The 23,732-nt window shown below is 35.7% G+C and overlaps 1 protein-coding gene across 1 annotated transcript; it reads right to left on the reverse strand.

Annotated features, from left to right (window-relative positions):
* Window positions 1-20,002: 20,002 nt before the first annotated feature.
* LOC114187811 (uncharacterized) lies at window positions 20,003-22,148 on the reverse strand. The gene is made up of 3 exons (XM_028076184.2): window positions 21,455-22,148; window positions 21,181-21,261; window positions 20,003-21,072 (listed from the first exon to the last, which is right to left on the reverse strand). The coding sequence occupies exons 1-3, from the start codon at window positions 22,146-22,148 to the stop codon at window positions 20,003-20,005; spliced, it is 1,845 nt and encodes a 614-aa protein (XP_027931985.2).
* Window positions 22,149-23,732: the final 1,584 nt, after the last annotated feature.

Raw genomic sequence — 23,732 nt, forward strand, 5'->3', positions numbered from 1 at the left:
TACCCGTCCAAAGCTGAAACAAAATTTCTACCTAACGTTGTTGCCTGGTTTGCATGATTTGTGACTTGTATCTTTGCCATTTTTTCCGCCACAAAAGACATCATTGTTGGAGCAGCTAAAATCCCTAGAAACAAATGTAGGGGACCTAGTGTTATCAATTTTAGTTTTAATTAAAAAGTAGTGTTCAATTTAGAATTAGGATAATAGCATCTAAGGTATATTTAGGACTGGACACTAGTATGAGCGTTATGGAAGCAAGAGGATGCATAGAGGGTGGTGGAATAAACGTTTAAGCACTTTGGAAGGATTAATATACTTGTGAATGTTGCGGCTGGGAACTTCCTTACGTCGGCAGAGGATCTCTCCCCCAATGGCTTTCTAATAGGTTCTGTCTGTGTCACCTCTTCTTATCTTTTCTTTAATTTAAGGCAAATGGGTATATTGGTTAAAGAATTAAAAATAAAAAGATTATCGAGAAGTGTCATTAATAATATGTGATTTCCATTGCTTCTTCATTGTGATTCTGTTGAAGTGGTGTCTAACTTATCTCATGTAACATGATTGGTGCAATTGTACTTAAATCTGATTAATGGAATTTTTAGATTAATCGTTTATGATTTAATCGCATTTTTAGATTACTTTAGATTTCAGTGATACTCCAATCAAAATTAAAGTTCACCCTATGTTAACTTTTGATACAAATTAAAGCTCCGGAGGAAATAAGTAGCAAATCAATTTATTAGGAGTTTCCCAATATTGATATGATCTAGTTTTTCTACTTGAACATCGGTTATTTTTGTTTTAAAGATGCTATCATTAACATCAATCAACAAACATATAAATTTGACTATTTTGAATGTGATAAAATTTGAAATGTTTCATATAAATTGGTCGGCAAGATGTATTATATTTTTAAGTAATATTAATAATTAAATTTATTTTATAAGGTACAAAAATAATAAGAGCATGAAACAATTTGGCCTAATGCAATTTGTTACGATTCTGTTAGGAATTAGCTAGAGATAAAGTATTACAATTGGTGATGGATTAGCTAGGGTTTAGCTAGGTATTAATTTGCTACGAATCAACTAGAAATTTGCTACAACCACTCTGCTAGGGATTAGCGAGGGTTTAGCTAGGGATTAGTTTGCTAGGGATTAACTAGAGATTTGTTACAAACATTTAGCTAGAGATTAACTAGGGATTTGCTACAACTAGTTTTCTAGGAATTAGTTAGGGATTTGCTACAACTAGTTTGCTAGGGATTAGCTACGAATTTGCTACAATTCGTTTGCTAGGGATTAGTTAGGAATTTACTACAACTAGTTTGCTAGGGATTAGCTAGGGATTTGCTAGAACTAGTTTGCTAGGGATTAGCTAGGAATTTGCTACAAACATTTTGCTAGGGATTAGTTAGGGATTTGCTATAAACATTTTGCTAGAGATTACCTAGGGATTTGCTACACCTAGTTTGCTAGGGATTAGCTAACGATTAGCTAGGGATTAGCTATGGAGTAGTTCCCTGGCTAATTAGCTAGCTATAATTTAGCTTCGGTTCATTACCCTCCCTATTTTCTCGCTAATCCTTCGCTAAATCGTTTTGCTAGGGATCAGCGAGGGATTAGCAAGGGATTATTCCCTCGCAAATTTGAAAATTTGTTGTAGTGGGTGGATCCGAGCTATGCACCCAAATACCAGATCCCATCCCATTTCTTCAAAACTGGGTGTAAGTTCATTTGGGGAAAAACTAGCCTGCAAAAATTTTAAATTTATCTTGCAGCCCAAGAGCAATTAAGGTGTAACCCACTAAAGAGCTTCAGCACAAATTAAAATTCGCAGATTTTGAAATTGCATAAGAACACACAATTCTCCATCTTACTACAAGGTTGGACCCCAACTATGCTTAGCAAGACCAGACCCCATCCCACTTCTTCTAAACCAGGTGTAAGCTCATTTGGGGAAACACTAGCCTGCAACAATTTTAAATTTATCTTGCAACCCAAGAGCAATTAAGGTGTAACCCACCAAAGAGCTTTTGCACAAATTAAAATTCGCAGATTTTGGAATTGCATAAGAACACACAATTCTCCATCTTACTAAAAGGTTGGACCCCAACTATGCACACCAAGACCAGACCCCATCCCACTTCTTCTAAACTAGGTGTAAGTTCATTTGTGGAAAAACTAGCCTGCAAAAATTTTAAATTTATCTTGCAACCCAAGAGTAATTAAGGTGTAACCCACTAAAGAGCTTCTGCACAAATTAAAATTCGCAGATTTTGGAATTGCATAAGAACACACAATACTCCATCTCACTAAAAGGTTGGACCCCAACTATGCACACCAAGACCAGACCCCATCCCACTTCTTCTAAACCAGGTGTAAGTTCATTTGGGGAAACACTAGCCTGCAACAATTTTAAATTTATCTTGCAACCCAAGAGCAATTAAGGTGTAACCCACCAAAGAGCTTTTGCACAAATTAAAATTCGCAAATTTTGGAATTGCATAAGAACACACAATTCTCCATCTTACTAAAAGGTTGGACCCCAACTATGAATACCAAGACCAGACCCCATTCCACTTCTTCTAAACCAGGTGTAAGTTCATTTGGGGAAACACTAGCTTGCAACAATTTTAAATTTATCTTGCAACCCAAGAGCAATTAAGGTGTAACCCACCAAAGAGCTTTTGCACAAATTAAAATTCGCAGATTTTGGAATTGCATAAGAACACACAATTCTCCATCTTACTAAAAGGTTGGACCCCAGCTATGCACACCAAGACCAAACCCCATCCCACTTCTTCTAAACCAGGTGTAAGTTCATTTGTGGAAAAACTAGCCTGCAAAAATTTTAAATTTATCTTGCAACCCGAGAGCAATTAAGGTGTAACCCACTGAAGAGCTTATGCACAAATTAAAATTCTCAGATTTTGGAATTGCATAAGAACACACAATTCTCCATCTTACTAAAAGGTTGGACCCCAACTATGAATACCAAGACCAGACCCCATTCCACTTCTTCTAAACTAGGTGTAAGTTCATTTGTGGAAAAACTAGCCTGCAAAAATTTTAAATTTATCTTGCAACCCAAGAGTAATTAAGGTGTAACCCACTAAAGAGCTTCTGCACAAATTAAAATTCGCAGATTTTGGAATTGCATAAGAACACACAATACTCCATCTTACTAAAAGGTTGGACCCCAACTATGCACACCAAGACCAGACCCCATCCCACTTCTTCTAAACCAGGTGTAAGTTCATTTGGGGAAACACTAGCCTGCAAAAATTTTAAATTTATCTTGCAACCCAAGAGCAATTAAGGTGTAACCCACCAAAGAGCTTTTGCACAAATTAAAATTCGCAAATTTTGGAATTGCATAAGAACACACAATTCTCCATCTTACTAAAAGGTTGGACCCCAACTATGAATACCAAGACCAGACCCCATTCCACTTCTTCTAAACCAGGTGTAAGTTCATTTGGGGAAACACTAGCTTGCAACAATTTTAAATTTATCTTGCAACCCAAGAGCAATTAAGGTGTAACCCACCAAAGAGCTTTTGCACAAATTAAAATTCGCAGATTTTGGAATTGCATAAGAACACACAATTCTCCATCTTACTAAAAGGTTGGACCCCAGCTATGCACACCAAGACCAAACCCCATCCCACTTCTTCTAAACCAGGTGTAAGTTCATTTGTGGAAAAACTAGCCTGCAAAAATTTTAAATTTATCTTGCAACCCGAGAGCAATTAAGGTGTAACCCACTGAAGAGCTTATGCACAAATTAAAATTCTCAGATTTTGGAATTGCATAAGAACACACAATTCTCCATCTTACTAAAAGGTTGGACCCCAACTATGCACACCAAGACCAGACCCCATCCCACTTGTTCGAAACCAGGTGTAAGCTCATTTGGGGAAGCACTAGCCTGCAACAATTTTAAATTTATCTTGCAACCCAAGGGCAATTAAGGTGTAACCCACCAAAGAGCTTTTGCACAAATTAAAATTCGCAGATTTTGGAATTGCATAAGAACACACAATTCTCCATCTTACTAAAAGGTTGGACCCCAACTATGCACAGCAAAACCAGACCCCATCCCACTTCTTCTAAACCAGGTGTAAGTTCATTTGGGGAAACACTAGCCTGCAACAATTTTAAATTTATCTTGCAACCCAAGAGCAATTAAGGTGTAACACACCAAAGAGCTTTTGCACAAATTAAAATTCGCAGATTTTGAAATTGCATAATAACACACAATTCTCCCTCTTACTAAAAGGTTGGACCCCAACTATGCACACCAAGACCAAACCCCATCCCACTTCTTCTAAACCAGGTGTAAGTTCATTTGTGGAAAAACTAGCCTGCAATAATTTTAAATTTATCTTACAACCCAAGAGCAATTAAGGTGTAACCCACCAAAGAGCTTTTGCACAAATTAAAATTTGCAGATTTTGGAATTGCATAAGAACACACAATTCTCCATCTTACTAAAAGGTTGGACCCCAACTATGCACACCAAGACCAGACCCCATCCCACTTCTTCTAAACTAGGTGTAAGTTCATTTGTGGAAAAACTAGCCTGCAAAAATTTTAAATTTATCTTGCAACCCAAGAGTAATTAAGGTGTAACCCACTAAAGAGCTTCTGCACAAATTAAAATTCGCAGATTTTGGAATTGCATAAGAACACACAATTCTCCATCTTACTAAAAGGTTGGACCCCAACTATGCACACTAAGACCAGACCCCATCCCACTTCTTCTAAACCAGGTGTAAGCTCATTTGGGGAAACACTAGCCTGCAACAATTTTAAATTTATCTTGCAACCCAAGAGCAATTAAGGTGTAACCCACCAAAGAGCTTTTGCACAAATTAAAATTCGCAGATTTTGGAATTGCATAAGAACACACAATTCTCCATCTTACTAAAAGGTTGGACCCCAACTATGAATACCAAGACCAGACCCCATCCCACTTCTTCTAAACCAGGTGTAAGTTCATTTGTGGAAAAACTAGCCTGCAAAAATTTTAAATTTATCTTGCAACCCGAGAGCAATTACGGTGTAACCCACTGAAGAGCTTCTGCACAAATTAAAATTCGCAGATTTTGGAATTGCATAAGAACACACAATTCTCCATCTTACTAAAAGGTTGGACCCCAACTATGCACACCAAGACCAGACCCCATCCCACTTCTTCTAAACCAGGTGTAAGCTCATTTGGGGAAACACTAGCCTGCAACAATTTTAAATTTATCTTGCAACCCAAGAGCAATTAAGGTGTAACCCACCAAAGAGCTTTTGCACAAATTAAAATTCGCAGATTTTGGAATTGCATAAGAACACACAATTCTCCATCTTACTAAAAGGTTGGACCCCAACTATGCACAGCAAGACCAGACCCCATCCCACTTCTTCTAAACCAGGTGTAAGTTAATTTGGGGAAACACTAGCCTGCAACAATTTTAAATTTATCTTGCAACCCAAGAGCAATTAAGGTGTAACCCACCAAAGAGCTTTTGCACAAATTAAAATTCGCAGATTTTGGAATTGCATAAGAACACACAATTCTCCATCTTACTAAAAGGTTGGACCCCAACTATGCACAGCAAGACCAGACCCCATCCCACTTCTTCTAAACCAGGTGTAAGTTCATTTGTGGAAAAACTAGCCTGCAAAAATTTTAAATTTATCTTGCAACCCAAGAGTAATTAAGGTGTAACCCACTAAAGAGCTTCTGCACAAATTAAAATTCGCAGATTTTGGAATTGCATAAGAACACACAATACTCCATCTTACTAAAAGGTTGGACCCCAACTATGCACACCAAGACCAGACCCCATCCCACTTCTTCTAAACCAGGTGTAAGTTCATTTGGGGAAACACTAGCCTGCAACAATTTTAAATTTATCTTGCAACCCAAGAGCAATTAAGGTGTAACCCACTAAAGAGCTTCTGCACAAATTAAAATTCGCAGATTTTGGAATTGCATAAGAACACACAATACTCCATCTTACTAAAAGGTTGGACCCCAACTATGCACACCAAGACCAGACCCCATCCCACTTCTTCTAAACCAGGTGTAAGTTCATTTGGGGAAACACTAGCCTGCAACAATTTTAAATTTATCTTGCAACCCAAGAGCAATTAAGTTGTAACCCACCAAAGAGCTTTTGCACAAATTAAAATTCGCAGATTTTGGAATTGCATAAGAACACACAATTCTCCATCTTACTAAAAGGTTGGACCCCAACTATGAATAACAAGACCAGACCCCATTCCACTTCTTCTAAACCAGGTGTAAGTTCATTTGGGGAAACACTAGCCTGCAACAATTTTAAATTTATCTTGCAACCCAAGAGCAATTAAGGTGTAACCCACCAAAGAGCTTTTGCACAAATTAAAATTCGCAGATTTTGGAATTGCATAAGAACACACAATTCTCCATCTTACAAAAAGGTTGGACCCCAGCTATGCACACCAAGACCAAACCCCATCCCACTTCTTCTAAACCAGGTGTAAGTTCATTTGTGGAAAAACTAGCCTTCAAAAATTTTAAATTTATCTTGCAACCCGAGAGCAATTAAGGTGTAACCCACTAAAGAGCTTATGCACAAATTAAAATTCTCAGATTTTGGAATTGCATAAGAACACACAATTCTCCATCTTACTAAAAGGTTGGACCTCAACTATGCACACCAAGACCAGACCCCATCCCACTTGTTCGAAACCAGGTGTAAGCTCATTTGGGGAAGCACTAGCCTGCAACAATTTTAAATTTATCTTGCAACCCAAGGGCAATTAAGGTGTAACCCACCAAAGAGCTTTTGCACAAATTAAAATTCGCAGATTTTGGAATTGCATAAGAACACACAATTCTCCATCTTACTAAAAGGTTGGACCCCAACTATGCACAGCAAAACCAGACCCCATTCCACTTCTTCTAAACCAGGTGTAAGTTCATTTGGGGAAACACTAGCCTGCAACAATTTTAAATTTATCTTGCAACCCAAGAGCAATTAAGGTGTAACACACCAAAGAGCTTTTGCACAAATTAAAATTCGCAGATTTTGAAATTGCATAAGAACACACAATTCTCCCTCTTACTAAAAGGTTGGACCTCAACTATGCACACCAAGACCAAACCCCATCCCACTTCTTCTAAACCAGGTGTAAGTTCATTTGTGGAAAAACTAGCCTGCAATAATTTTAAATTTATCTTACAACCCAAGAGCAATTAAGGTGTAACCCACCAAAGAGCTTTTGCACAAATTAAAATTTGCAGATTTTGGAATTGCATAAGAACACACAATTCTCCATCTTACTAAAAGGTTGGACCCCAACTATGCACACCAAGACCAGACCCCATCCCACTTCTTCTAAACTAGGTGTAAGTTCATTTGTGGAAAAACTAGCCTGCAAAAATTTTAAATTTATCTTGCAACCCAAGAGTAATTAAGGTGTAACCCACTAAAGAGCTTCTGCACAAATTAAAATTCGCAGATTTTGGAATTGCATAAGAACACACAATTCTCCATCTTACTAAAAGGTTGGACCCCAACTATGCACACTAAGACCAGACCCCATCCCACTTCTTCTAAACCAGGTGTAAGCTCATTTGGGGAAACACTAGCCTGCAACAATTTTAAATTTATCTTGCAACCCAAGAGCAATTAAGGTGTAACCCACCAAAGAGCTTTTGCACAAATTAAAATTCGCAGATTTTGGAATTGCATAAGAACACACAATTCTCCATCTTACTAAAAGGTTGGACCCCAACTATGAATACCAAGACCAGACCCCATCCCACTTCTTCTAAACCAGGTGTAAGTTCATTTGTGGAAAAACTAGCCTGCAAAAATTTTAAATTTATCTTGCAACCCGAGAGCAATTACGGTGTAACCCACTGAAGAGCTTCTGCACAAATTAAAATTCGCAGATTTTGGAATTGCATAAGAACACACAATTCTCCATCTTACTAAAAGGTTGGACCCCAACTATGCACACCAAGACCAGACCCCATCCCACTTCTTCTAAACCAGGTGTAAGCTCATTTGGGGAAACACTAGCCTGCAACAATTTTAAATTTATCTTGCAACCCAAGAGCAATTAAGGTGTAACCCACCAAAGAGCTTTTGCACAAATTAAAATTCGCAGATTTTGGAATTGCATAAGAACACACAATTCTCCATCTTACTAAAAGGTTGGACCCCAACTATGCACAGCAAGACCAGACCCCATCCCACTTCTTCTAAACCAGGTGTAAGTTCATTTGGGGAAACACTAGCCTGCAACAATTTTAAATTTATCTTGCAACCCAAGAGCAATTAAGGTGTAACCCACCAAAGAGCTTTTGCACAAATTAAAATTCGCAGATTTTGGAATTGCATAAGAACACACAATTCTCCATCTTACTAAAAGGTTAGACCCCAACTATGCACAGCAAGACCAGACCCCATCCCACTTCTTCTAAACCAGGTGTAAGTTCATTTGTGGAAAAACTAGCCTGCAAAAATTTTAAATTTATCTTGCAACCCAAGAGTAATTAAGGTGTAACCCACTAAAGAGCTTCTGCACAAATTAAAATTCGCAGATTTTGGAATTGCATAAGAACACACAATACTCCATCTTACTAAAAGGTTGGACCCCAACTATGCACACCAAGACCAGACCCCATCCCACTTCTTCTAAACCAGGTGTAAGTTCATTTGGGGAAACACTAGCCTGCAACAATTTTAAATTTATCTTGCAACCCAAGAGCAATTAAGGTGTAACCCACCAAAGAGCTTTTGCACAAATTAAAATTCGCAGATTTTGGAATTGCATAAGAACACACAATTCTCCATCTTACTAAAAGGTTGGACCCCAACTATCAATACCAAGACCAGACCCCATTCCACTTCTTCTAAACCAGGTGTAAGTTCATTTGGGGAAACACTAGCCTGCAACAATTTTAAATTTATCTTGCAACCCAAGAGCAATTAAGGTGTAACCCACCAAAGAGCTTTTGCACAAATTAAAATTCGCAGATTTTGGAATTGCATAAGAACACACAATTCTCCATCTTACTAAAAGGTTGGACCCCAACTATGCACACCAAGACCAAACCCCATCCCACTTCTTCTAAACCAGGTGTAAGTTCATTTGTGGAAAAACTAGCCTGCAAAAATTTTAAATTTCTCTTGCAACCCGAGAGCAATTAAGGTGTAACCCACCAAAGAGCTTTTGCACAAATTAAAATTCGCAAATTTTGGAATTGCATAAGAACACACAATTCTCCATCTTACTAAAAGGTTGGACCCCAACTATAAATACCAAGACCAGACCCCATTCCACTTCTTCTAAACCAGGTGTAAGTTCATTTGGGGAAACACTAGCCTGCAACAATTTTAAATTTATCTTGCAACCCGAGAGCAATTAAGGTGTAACCCACTGAAGAGCTTCTGCACAAATTAAAATTCGCAGATTTTGGAATTGCATAAGAACACACAATTCTCCATCTTACTAAAAGGTTGGACCCCAACTATGCACAGCAAGACCAGACCCCATCCCACTTCTTCTAAACCAGGTGTAAGCTCATTTGGGGAAACACTAGCCTGCAACAATTTTAAATTTATCTTGCAACCCAAGAGCAATTAAGGTGTAACCCACCAAAGAGCTTTTGCACAAATTAAAATTCGCAGATTTTGGAATTGCATAAGAACACACAATTCTCCATCTTACTAAAAGGTTGGACCCCAACTATGCACAGCAAGACCAGACCCCATCCCACTTCTTCTAAACCAGGTGTAAGTTCATTTGGGGAAACACTAGCCTGCAACAATTTTAAATTTATCTTGCAACCCAAGAGCAATTAAGGTGTAACCCACCAAAGAGCTTTTGCACAAATTAAAATTCGCAGATTTTGGAATTGCATAAGAACACACAATTCTCCATCTTACTAAAAGGTTGGACCCCAACTATGCACAGCAAGACCAGACCCCATCCCACTTCTTCTAAACCAGGTGTAAGTTCATTTGGGGAAGCACTAGCCTGCAACAATTTTAAATTTATCTTGCAACCCAAGAGCAATTAAGGTGTAACCCACCAAAGAGCTTTTGCACAAATTAAAATTCGCAGATTTTGGAATTGCATAAGAACACACAATTCTCCATCTTACTAAAAGGTTGGACCCCAACTATGCACAGCAAGACCAGACCCCATCCCACTTCTTCTAAACCAGGTGTAAGTTCATTTGTGGAAAAACTAGCCTGCAAAAATTTTAAATTTATCTTGCAACCCAAGAGTAATTAAGGTGTAACCCACTAAAGAGCTTCTGCACGAATTAAAATTCGCAGATTTTGGAATTGCATAAGAACACACAATACTCCATCTTACTAAAAGGTTGGACCCCAACTATGCACACCAAGACCAGACCCCATCCCACTTCTTCTAAACCAGGTGTAAGTTCATTTGGGGAAACACTAGCCTGCAACAATTTTAAATTTATCTTGCAACCCAAGAGCAATTAAGGTGTAACCCACCAAAGAGCTTTTGCACAAATTAAAATTCGCAGATTTTGGAATTGCATAAGAACACACAATTCTCCATCTTACTAAAAGGTTGGACCCCAACTATCAATACCAAGACCAGACCCCATTCCACTTCTTCTAAACCAGGTGTAAGTTCATTTGGGGAAACACTAGCCTGCAACAATTTCAAATTTATCTTGCAACCCAAGAGCAATTAAGGTGTAACCCACCAAAGAGCTTTTGCACAAATTAAAATTCGCAGATTTTGGAATTGCATAAGAACACACAATTCTCCATCTTACTAAAAGGTTGGACCCCAACTATGCACACATAGACCAAACCCCATCCCACTTCTTCTAAACCAGGTGTAAGTTCATTTGTGGAAAAACTAGCCTGCAAAAATTTTAAATTTCTCTTGCAACCCGAGAGCAATTAAGGTGTAACCCACCAAAGAGCTTTTGCACAAATTAAAATTCGCAAATTTTGGAATTGCATAAGAACACACAATTCTCCATCTTACTAAAAGGTTGGACCCCAACTATGAATACCAAGACCAGACCCCATTCCACTTCTTCTAAACCAGGTGTAAGTTCATTTGGGGAAACACTAGCCTGCAACAATTTTAAATTTATCTTGCAACCCGAGAGCAATTAAGGTGTAACCCACTGAAGAGCTTCTGCACAAATTAAAATTCGCAGATTTTGGAATTGCATAAGAACACACAATTCTCCATCTTACTAAAAGGTTGGACCCCAACTATGCACAGCAAGACCAAACCCCATCCCACTTCTTCTAAACCAGGTGTAAGCTCATTTGGGGAAACACTAGCCTGCAACAATTTTAAATTTATCTTGCAACCCAAGAGCAATTAAGGTGTAACCCACCAAAGAGCTTTTGCACAAATTAAAATTCGCAGGTTTTGGAATTGCATAAGAACACACAATTCTCCATCTTTCTAAAAGGTTGGACCCCAACTATGCACAGCAAGACCAGACCCCATCCCACTTCTTCTAAACCAGGTGTAAGTTCATTTGGGGAAACACTAGCCTGCAACAATTTTAAATTTATCTTGCAACCCAAGAGCAATTAAGGTGTAACCCACCAAAGAGCTTTTGCACAAATTAAAATTCGCAGATTTTGGAATTGCATAAGAACACACAATTCTCCATCTTACTAAAAGGTTGGACCCCAACTATGCACAGCAAGACCAGACCCCATCCCACTTCTTCTAAACCAGGTGTAAGTTCATTTGGGGAAGCACTAGCCTGCAACAATTTTAAATTTATCTTGCAACCCAAGAGCAATTAAGGTGTAACCCACCAAAGAGCTTTTGCACAAATTAAAATTCGCAGATTTTGGAATTGCATAAGAACACACAATTCTCCATCTTACTAAAAGGTTGGACCCCAACTATGCACAGCAAGACCAGACCCCATCCCACTTCTTCTAAACCAGGTGTAAGTTCATTTGTGGAAAAACTAGCCTGCAAAAATTTTAAATTTATCTTGCAACCCAAGAGTAATTAAGGTGTAACCCACTAAAGAGCTTCTGCACAAATTAAAATTCGCAGATTTTGGAATTGCATAAGAACACACAATACTCCATCTTACTAAAAGGTTGGACCCCAACTATGCACACCAAGACCAGACCCCATCCCACTTCTTCTAAACCAGTTGTAAGTTCATTTGTGGAAAAACTAGCCTGCAAAAATTTTAAATTTATCTTTCAACCCGAGAGCAATTAAGGTGTAACCCACTGAAGAGCTTCTGCACAAATTAAAATTCTCAGATTTTGGAATTGCATAAGAACACACAATTCTCCATCTTACTAAAAGGTTGGACCCCAACTATGCACACCAAGACCAGACCCCATCCCACTTCTTCGAAACCAGGTGTAAGCTCATTTGGGGAAGCACTAGCCTGCAACAATTTTAAATTTATCTTGCAACCCAAGGGCAATTAAGGTGTAACCCACCAAAGAGCTTTTGCACAAATTAAAATTCGCAGATTTTGGAATTGCATAAGAACACACAATTCTCCATCTTACTAAAAGGTTGGACCCCAACTATGCACAGCAAGACCAGACCCCATCCCACTTCTTCTAAACCAGGTGTAAGTTCATTTGGGGAAACACTAGCCTGCAATAATTTTAAATTTATCTTGCAACCCAAGAGCAATTAAGGTGTAACACACCAAAGAGCTTTTGCACAAATTAAAATTCGCAGATTTTGAAATTGCATAAGAACACACAATTCTCCATCTTACTAAAAGGTTGGACCCCAACTATGCACACCAAGACCAGACCCCATCCCACTTCTTCTAAACCAGGTGTAAGTTCATTTGTGGAAAAACTAGCCTGCAAAAATTTTAAATTTATCTTGCAACCCAAGAGTAATTAAGGTGTAACCCACTAAAGAGCTTCTGCACAAATTAAAATTCGCAGATTTTGGAATTGCATAAGAACACATAATTCTCCAACTTACTAAAAGGTTGGAGACCAACTATGGACACCAAGACCAGACCCCATCCCACTTCTTCTAAACCAGGTGTAGGTTCTTTTGTGGAAAAACTAGCCTGGAACAATTTTAAATTTATTCTGCAACCCAAGACCAATTAAGGTGTAACCCACAAAAGAGCTTTTGCACAAATTATAATTGACAGATTCTAGAATTACATAAGAACACACAACTCTCCCCTTTACTAAATGGTTAGACCTCAACAATGCACCAATACTAGATAGAATTGGGATTTTCTAGAAAGCCAAATACAATTGGGATTTTCTCTCCAAAAGATCACCCACTTGCGGAGTGGAATTTTTTTATTTCCTCTGACACTTCTACAGCTTAAAAGAATATTAAAAGTTAAAATTTAAATGCACAAGGTAAATCCACTTTAGGTGGTAAGAAAAGTCTAAAGCAAAAGTAGTTAACTAATCATTTTTCTAAATATATAAACCATAATCGCAAACATTTACCTTCCTTGACACACCCTCTTCTTCTTCTTCTACCACAAGTATCCAAAATATCCTACTTGGGTAAACACTTTATATAGGTAAGGAATTCCAATAAATAAACAACAAACACGACACCCAAAGAATAGTTCACGATTAACCAAAAATACTAAAATTTAAAATCTATGATAAAAGTTATATACATGTTAATAACTACACCATACAATAATTTATTACAATTGTGAATAACAATATTATTGGTTAAATCTTATTGAAAATTACGAAATCATTAATGAAATTTATTAGCTGCAACTGGGTGTAATCAAATTATGTCATTTGCAATCAATTTGAAGTAATATGAGTGTGTTAGATCATTTCCCTTTTTCTTTTTAATTATACTCCATACTAAAGACCAACATGGAATACACCGAATATTAACAATAAATAAGCAAGCAATTTCAATTAATTTCTATCTTTTGTCGATTTGTCTAATGTTGGTCTCAAAACATAAATTCTAGTTCAGTTTGATGGAATCACTGATGTTCTGTTCTGAAGTAGGCCATCTGTTTAAATCTATATTCCAAGTTGCTTCCTTTCTTGACATACTTTGGACGTGAGTGGTGTGTAGGTGTAAAGCTATTCAACTGAGTACACTTATTGCAGCCATTGCACAAAACAATTGCTCAAATCAATAACCAATTGCACTAAACAATAGACAATCAACATAAACTAAGCGTGCAAAAAAAAGTAGTTCAAAAGGGAGAAACATTGAACTTTCTCACCAACGACACCAACGACTGCAAAACTCAGGGCGACGAGTAGGTTCCAAAATTGCTCTTCTTGCACCTCACATTTGCCTCCACGTTCGACGGTTTCGCAATGAGTGTGTCGACAAAGGAGATAGTGGTGTCGAGGGGGAGGGGAAAAGGGATTTGGGGTTTATGGTTTTTCGAAGAACTGATACGGGTTGGGGGATTCAACAATGAAAGAAGAGAGGTGTGGGGAACAGTTGGTTCAGAGGAATTTGGGATAGGGGGAAGAGTTTGAAGATTAAAATGGGAAAGGATTTTTCGAAGAGCGGTTTGGGGTTTCAACATTCAGAGGAGAGAGGATCTGTCATGGGTTTTCACGGTGGAGGAGAGGTGTGTGCGGGGAGGGTTTTGTGGGGAGGTTTGGGGAAGAGTTGGAGCAGAGGACGGGGAGGGTTTTGTGGGGAGGTTTGCGGAAGAGTAGGAGCAGAGGACGGGGAGGGTTTTCTAGGGAGGTTTGCGGAAGAGGTGGAGCGGTGGAGGAGACAGTTTTTGAAAAACGAAAATGAAAAGAGAGGAGGTTTTATGATAAATGGCAAGTGCCCAACACGCGCGAGTGTATAACCAAACCTTCTGCACTGTCATTTCATTTTTCAGTTAAATAAAAAAAATTTAAATTAAATATCTGACGCCACATCAGGTGGTAAGAGAAGTGGTAAGAAAAAGGTGTCATTGTATCATTTCTCAAAAAACTTTCCCCAAACTTTCTCCAACAGATTTCTTTGATTTCTCTGCATCTTGAACACAATCTTCTCCTCCTTTCCTTACCTTTCCTTTCCTATTATCTCTACTTCCCTGCCAATTTTCATCAATCTTTCTACAAATTTATCTTCTTTATATTTTCAATTCACGATAACCTTTTTTTTTCATTACAAATTTTAACATTAACTTCATATTTTTAATTTGTATGAGATTATAATTCATAATATACATACACTCTACTTTAACAATGACACGTGCATATGTAAGTTTTCGCAGTAATTATATCTTGAGTGTGGATTTACAGTTTACTCAATAAGTCAACAAATGCAATCAATCATCCTCCATTATAACTACCAGGGATATCTAATGTGCAAATCATACAGCATGGGTTCATAGATATTAAGTCTTAAGTAAGCACATATGTGAATTTACAGTTTACTGACTTAATCCAAGAAAAATGTAAGCGGAAGCATTTCAGAAACAACAACAACCAAAATAAGAACACAAAGACAAAAACCCTAACATCAACAACCCATATTCAAAACAAAAACCCATCTTCGGTCTTGCTTTTTACACCAAAAATAATCACAAGCAATACGCAAAAATAAATACAACTTACCACCATGCACCTTTCGAAGAAGCAGCCCCGATTAGATTTCACCACAAAGACGAAACCCACAAATTTACGCCACTACAACGATGATGGTACTACAAAAAACAACAAAAATTCCTCCTTTCCACCCCAATGGATACGAATGCTGAACCTTCGAAGCTTTCGTCCGATGGATAAACTCACATTATTGCGACGAAGAAGAAGAAGAGGGGTTTTTAGAAAAAAATAAGGATTGAAAATGAAGAGTGGCGGTTGAAGAGGAATATCAATGGTTGAAGACTACATAAGAGGCTTTTTAGTTCAACCATTTACACTTGTGCTTTCTATTTTTTTCCTACAATTTCCACTCCCGCTTTTTACTTTTTCTACCCCCGCTTTCTTCTGAAAAGCCAACGTGATAATTGAAAAAAATTAAAAAACATATGCCACGTCACGTTGTAAGAGAAGTTGTGAAAAAGTGGATGTTACTGTATATTTTCTTCTCCTTTACTATCATCATTCAACAAATAAACCTAAAGTCTCTATCTCAATTATATATTATATAATTTAGACTCAAGTACCGTAAGTTATAAGTTGCATTTGTTAAACAAATTGGTGTTGCTATCTTTAGTTAATATGAGAAAATAGGATATTTGGACATTTTGTATTAAAAGTAGTATCAACTATATCTATATTTAATTACTAATCTAAACTTTATAACATCAAATAATATTCATTTTATTGTAATTTTACGATTTATATTAATTAAATATATTTCACAAACATATTTATGATTAAATATTTTGATATATATTATAATAAAATTGAGTAATAATTTAATTTTTATTCACATTACCAAACTCTACATTTAAATATTATATTTATCTATAATTATACATAATTACAACATTTCAATATAATTATATAAATAAATTATTTATTTAAATATAATAATAATTATCTTAATAAATTTTTTTTTTAAAAAAAAAGAAACACTGGTTTCAATTATGTTCTTAACTTCTATATTTATTATTAAAACTAGCGAAAACACAGGCGCTGTCGCACCTGTGTGTTCGCTTTTTTTATGTATTTATACGTATAATATTAAGAATAATCGATTACAATTTATGATGGGTATAAGTAGATTGGTTGAAAAAGAAAACAGTAAATTACTAAGTCGTAAAATTATATATCAACTAATATTTAATACATTTGATCAAGATTTGGAGTTAATGAGTTATATGTGATGGAGTCAATGGTAGTTGTTTATAAATATACAAACTATTTTAGTAGGTGTCTATAAATATACATTCATTAAAAGAATGAAATATATATTTCATACATACATGATGCAGAAAAAAATAGTAAATGAAAGTATCATAGATTGACATCCTTAAACATTTCTTTAATTGGGAGGCCAAATAAAGATTGATGTCTAGGATGTGTTTCAGTTTCCCTGCATTGTAAAAAAAGTAAATATTATTGCTAATATATATGCAAATAACAGAAATATTATGTAGCAATTGAATTATGTATAGATAATAAAAAAAACTTTATTTACCCTTGAAGCAGTCTTCTTAATTCTTTGTAGAAGACATGGTCCATAAGTTGTTGAGTTTTAAAGAACTAAAAAATATCATTGAATAATGTTATTTACTTATGAGTCATTAAATGTATATGTAATGGTATAAAAATATTGAAGAAATAGTAATAACCTCATTGATGCATATATTTTGATAAATACAAAGATTGTTGTTGTAGCAAGTATGGATTGGTAATGATTTTTGTTGTTTCCTGGTAATGGAAAGAAGTTAAATAAAAAATAATAAAATTTTTTTGTGGTATTATAGAAGAATAATGGAAGAAAGTAAATAATTTTAAACGTGCATAATACCTGCATGTCTTTTGAGAAAGTAATTCTCGTTTGATTAGATTTGAAAGTTGTGTTTTATCAGTTATCACAGTGGATCCCCAACCAATAGAATAAATTTTCAAATGATGAATCTATAATTGAAGAACAATATATGTAAACACGATGCACAATATAGTTGTATTGATATATGTAAACATGACATATTATAGTTGAAATGAATTAATTTGATTACCTTGTTGTCTATTGGCCTAACCAATGAGAGTGAATATTCATCCTTCCAAGTGTTCCATTGGTTCATAAATTTTGCATTCTACGAAGAAAATGTCAACTATTGCAAAACTAAACTTTTAAAACTACACTTATCGCATATCACCTCTTGTGGTATAAAATTGTGGAAATGACTTACATGTAATTCTTCATTGAGGTGTAAGTTGTCCTTAGTTATTATCGTACCTGCAAGGTATAAAATAAATATGATGAATTTTATTATCGTAATTGTAAATATAAGTATAATTAGGTAGAATATGAAAATATAGTCATTTTAATGACATAAATGAAGTAAAAAACGAACAATACCTAGTTTTGAGATAACAAAATTTCCTTATAAACAACATTATTGGTAAAAATGCCTTCTTGTCCTTCAAGGTGTCCTTCTTTAATAAGGATTTTTGTGGAAGTTTGAGAAACACCTCTTGATAAAGCAACATATAATTGACCATGGCTAAAAACATGTCGTGGAAGGTAAATTCCAACGGTAGGTATAGTTTGTCCTTGTGATTTATTTATAGTAATTGCAAAACTCAATCTCACGGGGAATTGTTTCCTAATAAGCACAAAAGGAAGACCTGCACTCTCTATTGTTTTATGTTTAATTCTTGGTAAGAAAGCTCTTTTTCCTGCATGGTGACCTGTCAATATTTCAACATCCAGCATGTTCATATAGAACCCACGACATAATAATCTTGTCCCATTACATAACCCAGATTTAGGGTCTATGTTTCGCAACAACATTAACGGTGATCCTTTTTTAACCTTTAAGTTATGTGGTGGCAAACCTCCTGGACAAATAGTGTGTAAGTACTCATGTTGGTATAAATGATATGTGTCTCCTTCAACCTCATCAAATGACAACAAATTACGATCTTCTCCTGGAAATAGATCGATAATTATGTCATTAAGTTTTTCTTCATCTTCATTTTTTGGAGTTAGTATGGCTCGTTCAGCCATATAAGATGCATCCCATGTATGAAATTGTAACTGAGGAAAAGTTTGGTGTATGAGGTGTTGTATTGAGGTTTCTCCTTCCCATGATATTGCTAGTTGTTGGGGTATTTTAACCATGTCATCAACTTGTGTTGGTTCAATACCATTTCCAATGCGCATGAGATATTCAGCAAAATTGTGATCTTGTAATGATCTCATGTTTTGTTGTAAATGTAATATCTTTGTGTTACTCCATAAATGAGAGTTAATAATACAGGCAGAAATCATTTGTGCTTTTGTACCTTTTTGAACAACTGGCAGTACCTGACGAAAATCACCTCCTAATATGATCACTTTCCCCCCAAATGGAGCATCAGAATCTAGAATGTCCTTTAATGTTCGATCTAGTGCCTCCAAAACATATCTGTTAATCATGGGTGCTTCATCCCAAATAATTGCCTTTGCTATTTTTATTAGTTTTGCAAGATCTGATTGTTTACTTATAGAACAAAACGAACCGGCCTCGACATTGATAGGTATTTTAAATCGAGAATGTGCAGTTCTACCACCCGGTAATAATGTTGCTGCTATACCAGAGGAGGCTGTAGCTAAAATAATTTGACCGTTGCTCCTACAATGTGCAATTAAAGTACGATAAAGAAATGTTTTACCGGTTCCGTCTGGTCCATCCACAAAAAAGACTTGACTTTGATTACGGTTGATTACATCTAAAATGGTATTGAAGGCAATGAGTTGGTCATGATTCAATCTGTGTACATTGTCAACATCTTCATTAGGTATCTGTATTGATAATTCTTCTTGTATAATTTTTGGTACTGAAGTAGTTGCCAATGCATCATAAGATAAAGGTGGCAAATCAAAATCCTTGATTGTTTTACCATGCTGAATTAAAAGGTCATTTAAATCCCTCAATAACATAGGAATCAAGTTCTCATTGACAGAAGTGTTGGTTGAAGTATAATCTTCTAGCATATAGGTGTGGAAGTGATTCCAAAGGCTTCTAATATCAGTTGGTTCACAAAAAAGTAATATGGTCACAAATAGTCTTCGTAAAGCATATGGCATTTGTAAAGTTGATGCTTCAACTAAGCATTCATGAATACTATTGTCACTTTCTAAAAATCCCCATTTCTCAACCGCCTTTTTGAATGTGTGACAATATGTTTCATTTGGTGATAATAGATATTCCCAATTGGTTGGTCCTCTTATGTGAGAAAGCAAAACCCGCAAGAAGAACTTATCTCCTTCAGAAGGAGACACAGTATACATTCGGCCGATAACTTTCTTGTTTGACCTTCTTGGATACCATTCTTTATGTCTATTATTCCAACAATAATGCTATGGAATTTCCCGATACAAAAATGTTCTAGATTGGGGATCTCTTTGATTGAGGGCAAAAAATTGTGTGAGCATGGTTTTGGAGTTGTTATCATCATTCAACACGTCATTGATGTTTTGGTGCTTATAAAATCGCACTTGTTGTCGATTTGGTAAATGAATTTGCAATCTTTCAACAGCTGGATTCATTCGATAGATTGTAAATCTGAAGATTTTCCATAAAGCCTCGGGAGCACAAATCCATCTAGCATCGAGATATTGCTGGACTTCATCTATAATTGGTCCTCTATGAATCTCCATTGCTACTCGATCTGCTCCTTTGTAAACATACTTATACAAATATTTAATACTTTTGATGCTGCTACAGACCTCAACATTTATATGACAGTCGTATTTTAAGAGTAACCAAGGATTATAAGGAACCACCCATCTATTGTCAACAGTCACATTTCTATTTATGGAAATTGGTTCATCAAAACGTCTTCTATATTGTGGATATGAATCATTACCTTGTCGTGTTTCTTCCAAGAAATCCTTGGGAAATCTCTTTTGGCATTGATTGCGCTTCATACATGGTGATCTAGGATTGAGAGTTCCGCAAGGACCATGTATCATGTGTTTCAACACAGCTTCATGCAATTGTGGTTCTTCTGCCTTATTTGGTATTTCTGCCCTTACAATGCTATCATAATCTTGTGGATCACGTAACTTATCATTATTATCTAAGATCAATAGCATATGTACATGCGGCAACCCACGTTTTTGAAATTCAGTAACATACATATAACTATTAACTTTTCCGAGGACTCCTTTATTAACAACATCTTCCTTTAATTGCTCAAATTTTGCTCGAAAGATTCTTGTGAGCAAGTCAGGGCGATCTTGTGGAGTTTGTTGATTTTGTAGTTCAGAAGAAATTTCACTCCAAGATGGATTGCATGTCATTGTAAGAAAAATATCAGGTTTTCCATTGTGAGCAACAATTGCCATACCATCTTGATATCGTTGTGTCAAGTCTTGATGACTACTAATAAATGACGATGGTAATATTGTCCTCTTTCCAACAGTATCTTCAAAGAAATGAAAGAGTGAATGATAATATAATTAGATGTAATAAATGTTGTTTTAAATATATTTACCTGCGTGGGTTTGTCCTTCATGCAAAGCATCCTACAAACCTTGGTACACTTCAGCACGAATGTTGTTTTGATGATTACGAATCCATCGTAACCTTCCGGTCTCAATCTTAACGTAGTTATCTACAACATATTATTGTAAAAGTCGTCCCGCTTGTAATATTACAGACTGATCATTTGGACGAATCTACATTAAATAATCACGTGTTTCTAAAATATGTTAGCCTTCTTAATATTACATAATTTAATGAAACTGGGATAATTATGATAGAAGTTACCTGAAGCATGAAACTATAATATTCTCGGCAAGAGATACTTTGGCCATTATGATTTTTTGTGTTGGTGTCCCAACCATATGTTCCAAATGGAAATAATAAAGGATATTGTAAAGGATCATAATATCCTACGTTTTCTTGTATGTTTATTAAATTTCCATCATGACCTACAACTTTAATATCTCGGCCACGTGCCATTGATTCTGTGTCTGCAGTACCAATAATAGCTGCTACTTGAGATGCAGTTGGAAGATTATACTGTGGTTGATTCGCAGGACGCTCTTTAATGAGTAAAGAACATATCTGAATATTTGGTTCTTGAGCAAGTTGTCGAAATACATGCACAAAAGGATTGCACCGGTGTAATATTTGTTGCAATTTATGAACAATAGTTTGATGAAGTTGAGGGTTTTCCAACATTCTATTTTGTAATTCATGTTCAGTGTCATAAATGTACAACTGCAAAAACCGGGGTCTGGACCCATCATTTGGATAAAATCCTCCTATCCTATGATAGATTGCACCTTGAGCACGAAAACTATATATACCACGACCATTTGCTACTATAGTTTCATCCATATGAACACCAAGAGAAGTGAATGAGAAGACATGATTATAACTTCTTATATGTTGTCTAAAATGTCTACTTTCAGATGTTTGATCTGAAAATATTTGAAGAAGCTCATGTGGAGGAGGAACACGTGGAAGTAAGACTTTCCCACCAGAGCAACACATATCACGCGATTCATGATAAAATAATCGTGCATGACAATGTGGACATGTAGTTGGTGTAGACAATTGAAATTTGAGCATCGGAACCGTATTTAAAAAATTTCTAGCACTATTATGTGTTCGGGGGAATCCATATAGCATATCTACATTATTGTGATAAATTGGAGGAATAGTAAATAATGTAGTATTATAAATTGCAAAAGTATGAAAAGTGCATTCTTAAAGCACAACATGTATTAATTATGGTAGGAAAAAGATACAAATAAGGTTCAATGGTACCAATATTAGTATTAACTATTGATGGAAATAATTTACTAACCATGTTGAAGGGCACTGACGTGTGTATTACTTTGTCCTGCTTCATTATGATTACATCCTTCCAATCTTTGTGTAGGAAAACCATAACCTGTGTGGTATTAAATCAATGAAAAAAAATGCATAATAAAAAACCAATATCACTGTAATAAATAAAGAGAAAATTAAAAACCATGATAGTTGGTAATAAAGTATAATCATATATTGATACATAGAGAAAAAAAAGGAAGCAATTGCGAAAATTAACGATACTTAAAGGTGTTTTATTATTCAACACCGTAATAAATTATATCAAAATCATAATTACAAATCCTATAATAGTAAATAAATAGAATGAAAATATTTTTTGAAATGGAATGTAAACAACATAAATTAACTATTGATGAATAAAGTTGACTAACCATGTTCAGTGCCAGTAATGTGTGTATTACTTGGCCCTGCTTCATTATCATTACGACCTGGAAACCTGTCAATAATGTGTGTATTACTTGGTCCTGCTTCATTATCATTACGTCTTGGAAACTTGTCAGTAATGTGCGTATTACTTGGTCCTGCTTCACTATGGTTACGTCCTGGAAACCTTTGTGGGGCAAAACCATAACCTAATATTTAAAAAATAAGATAAATTGTATTTGAATCAAATATATACTTTACAGGAAAGAACTAAAAAGAATGTAAGCATACTCGGAAGGATTTTCTCGGCTAATGACATACATTAGTGATGAGGTGGGTTTAAACCTAAACAAAGAAGTTGTATTATACTTTTTTGTATAGAGTTAGATATAATTTTACATTTAAGCGTAAGTAAATGTAATTATTTATGAAGTATTTTTAAGATTGTTAGAATACATTATTGTTTATATATTTTTTTATTGTTGTACATAATACAAATATAGTGTACTAACCACAATCTATGTTACTGATAGGTGAAGTACTTGACAATGCTTCATATACATTATACTCTTCAAACCTTCATATACATTATAGTAATGTGTGTATTACTTGGTTCTTCGTCATTATCATTACGTCCTGCAAACCTTTGTGGGACCAAACCATAACCTAATATTTAAAAGATAAGTTAAATTTTATTTAAATCGAATATATAGTTTACATACAATAGTGATGAGGAAAAATGTGATGTTACCTGCATTAGTTACGGACCGAGCCATTTGTCGAATAGATGTTATTCTCAATCGGGGAGCTCTGTTTTGCATTTGGACAATGTTGGTTGTGTTTTCAGGATTATTTTTCCTTCTTTTAGACTGTTCAATA

Source organism: Vigna unguiculata, chromosome 6, assembly GCF_037176805.1.
Source record: "Vigna unguiculata cultivar grain cowpea cultivar isolate G323 ecotype 2 chromosome 6, ASM3717680v1, whole genome shotgun sequence".
NCBI lineage: Eukaryota > Viridiplantae > Streptophyta > Magnoliopsida > Fabales > Fabaceae > Vigna > Vigna unguiculata.

Bases quoted from the DNA above. Each gene is read 5' to 3' on its own strand.
- LOC114187811 (XM_028076184.2), bottom strand. From the start codon at position 22,148: ATGTGTTGCTCTGGTGGGAAAGTCTTACTTCCACGTGTTCCTCCTCCA. The intron at 21,262-21,454 runs GTATCTCTTGCC...AATATGTTGTAG, and splicing joins AAAAAATCATAATGGCCAAA to ATAACTACGTTAAGATTGAG. The intron at 21,073-21,180 runs GTTTGTAGGATG...ATTTCTTTGAAG, and splicing joins TCGTGCTGAAGTGTACCAAG to ATACTGTTGGAAAGAGGACA.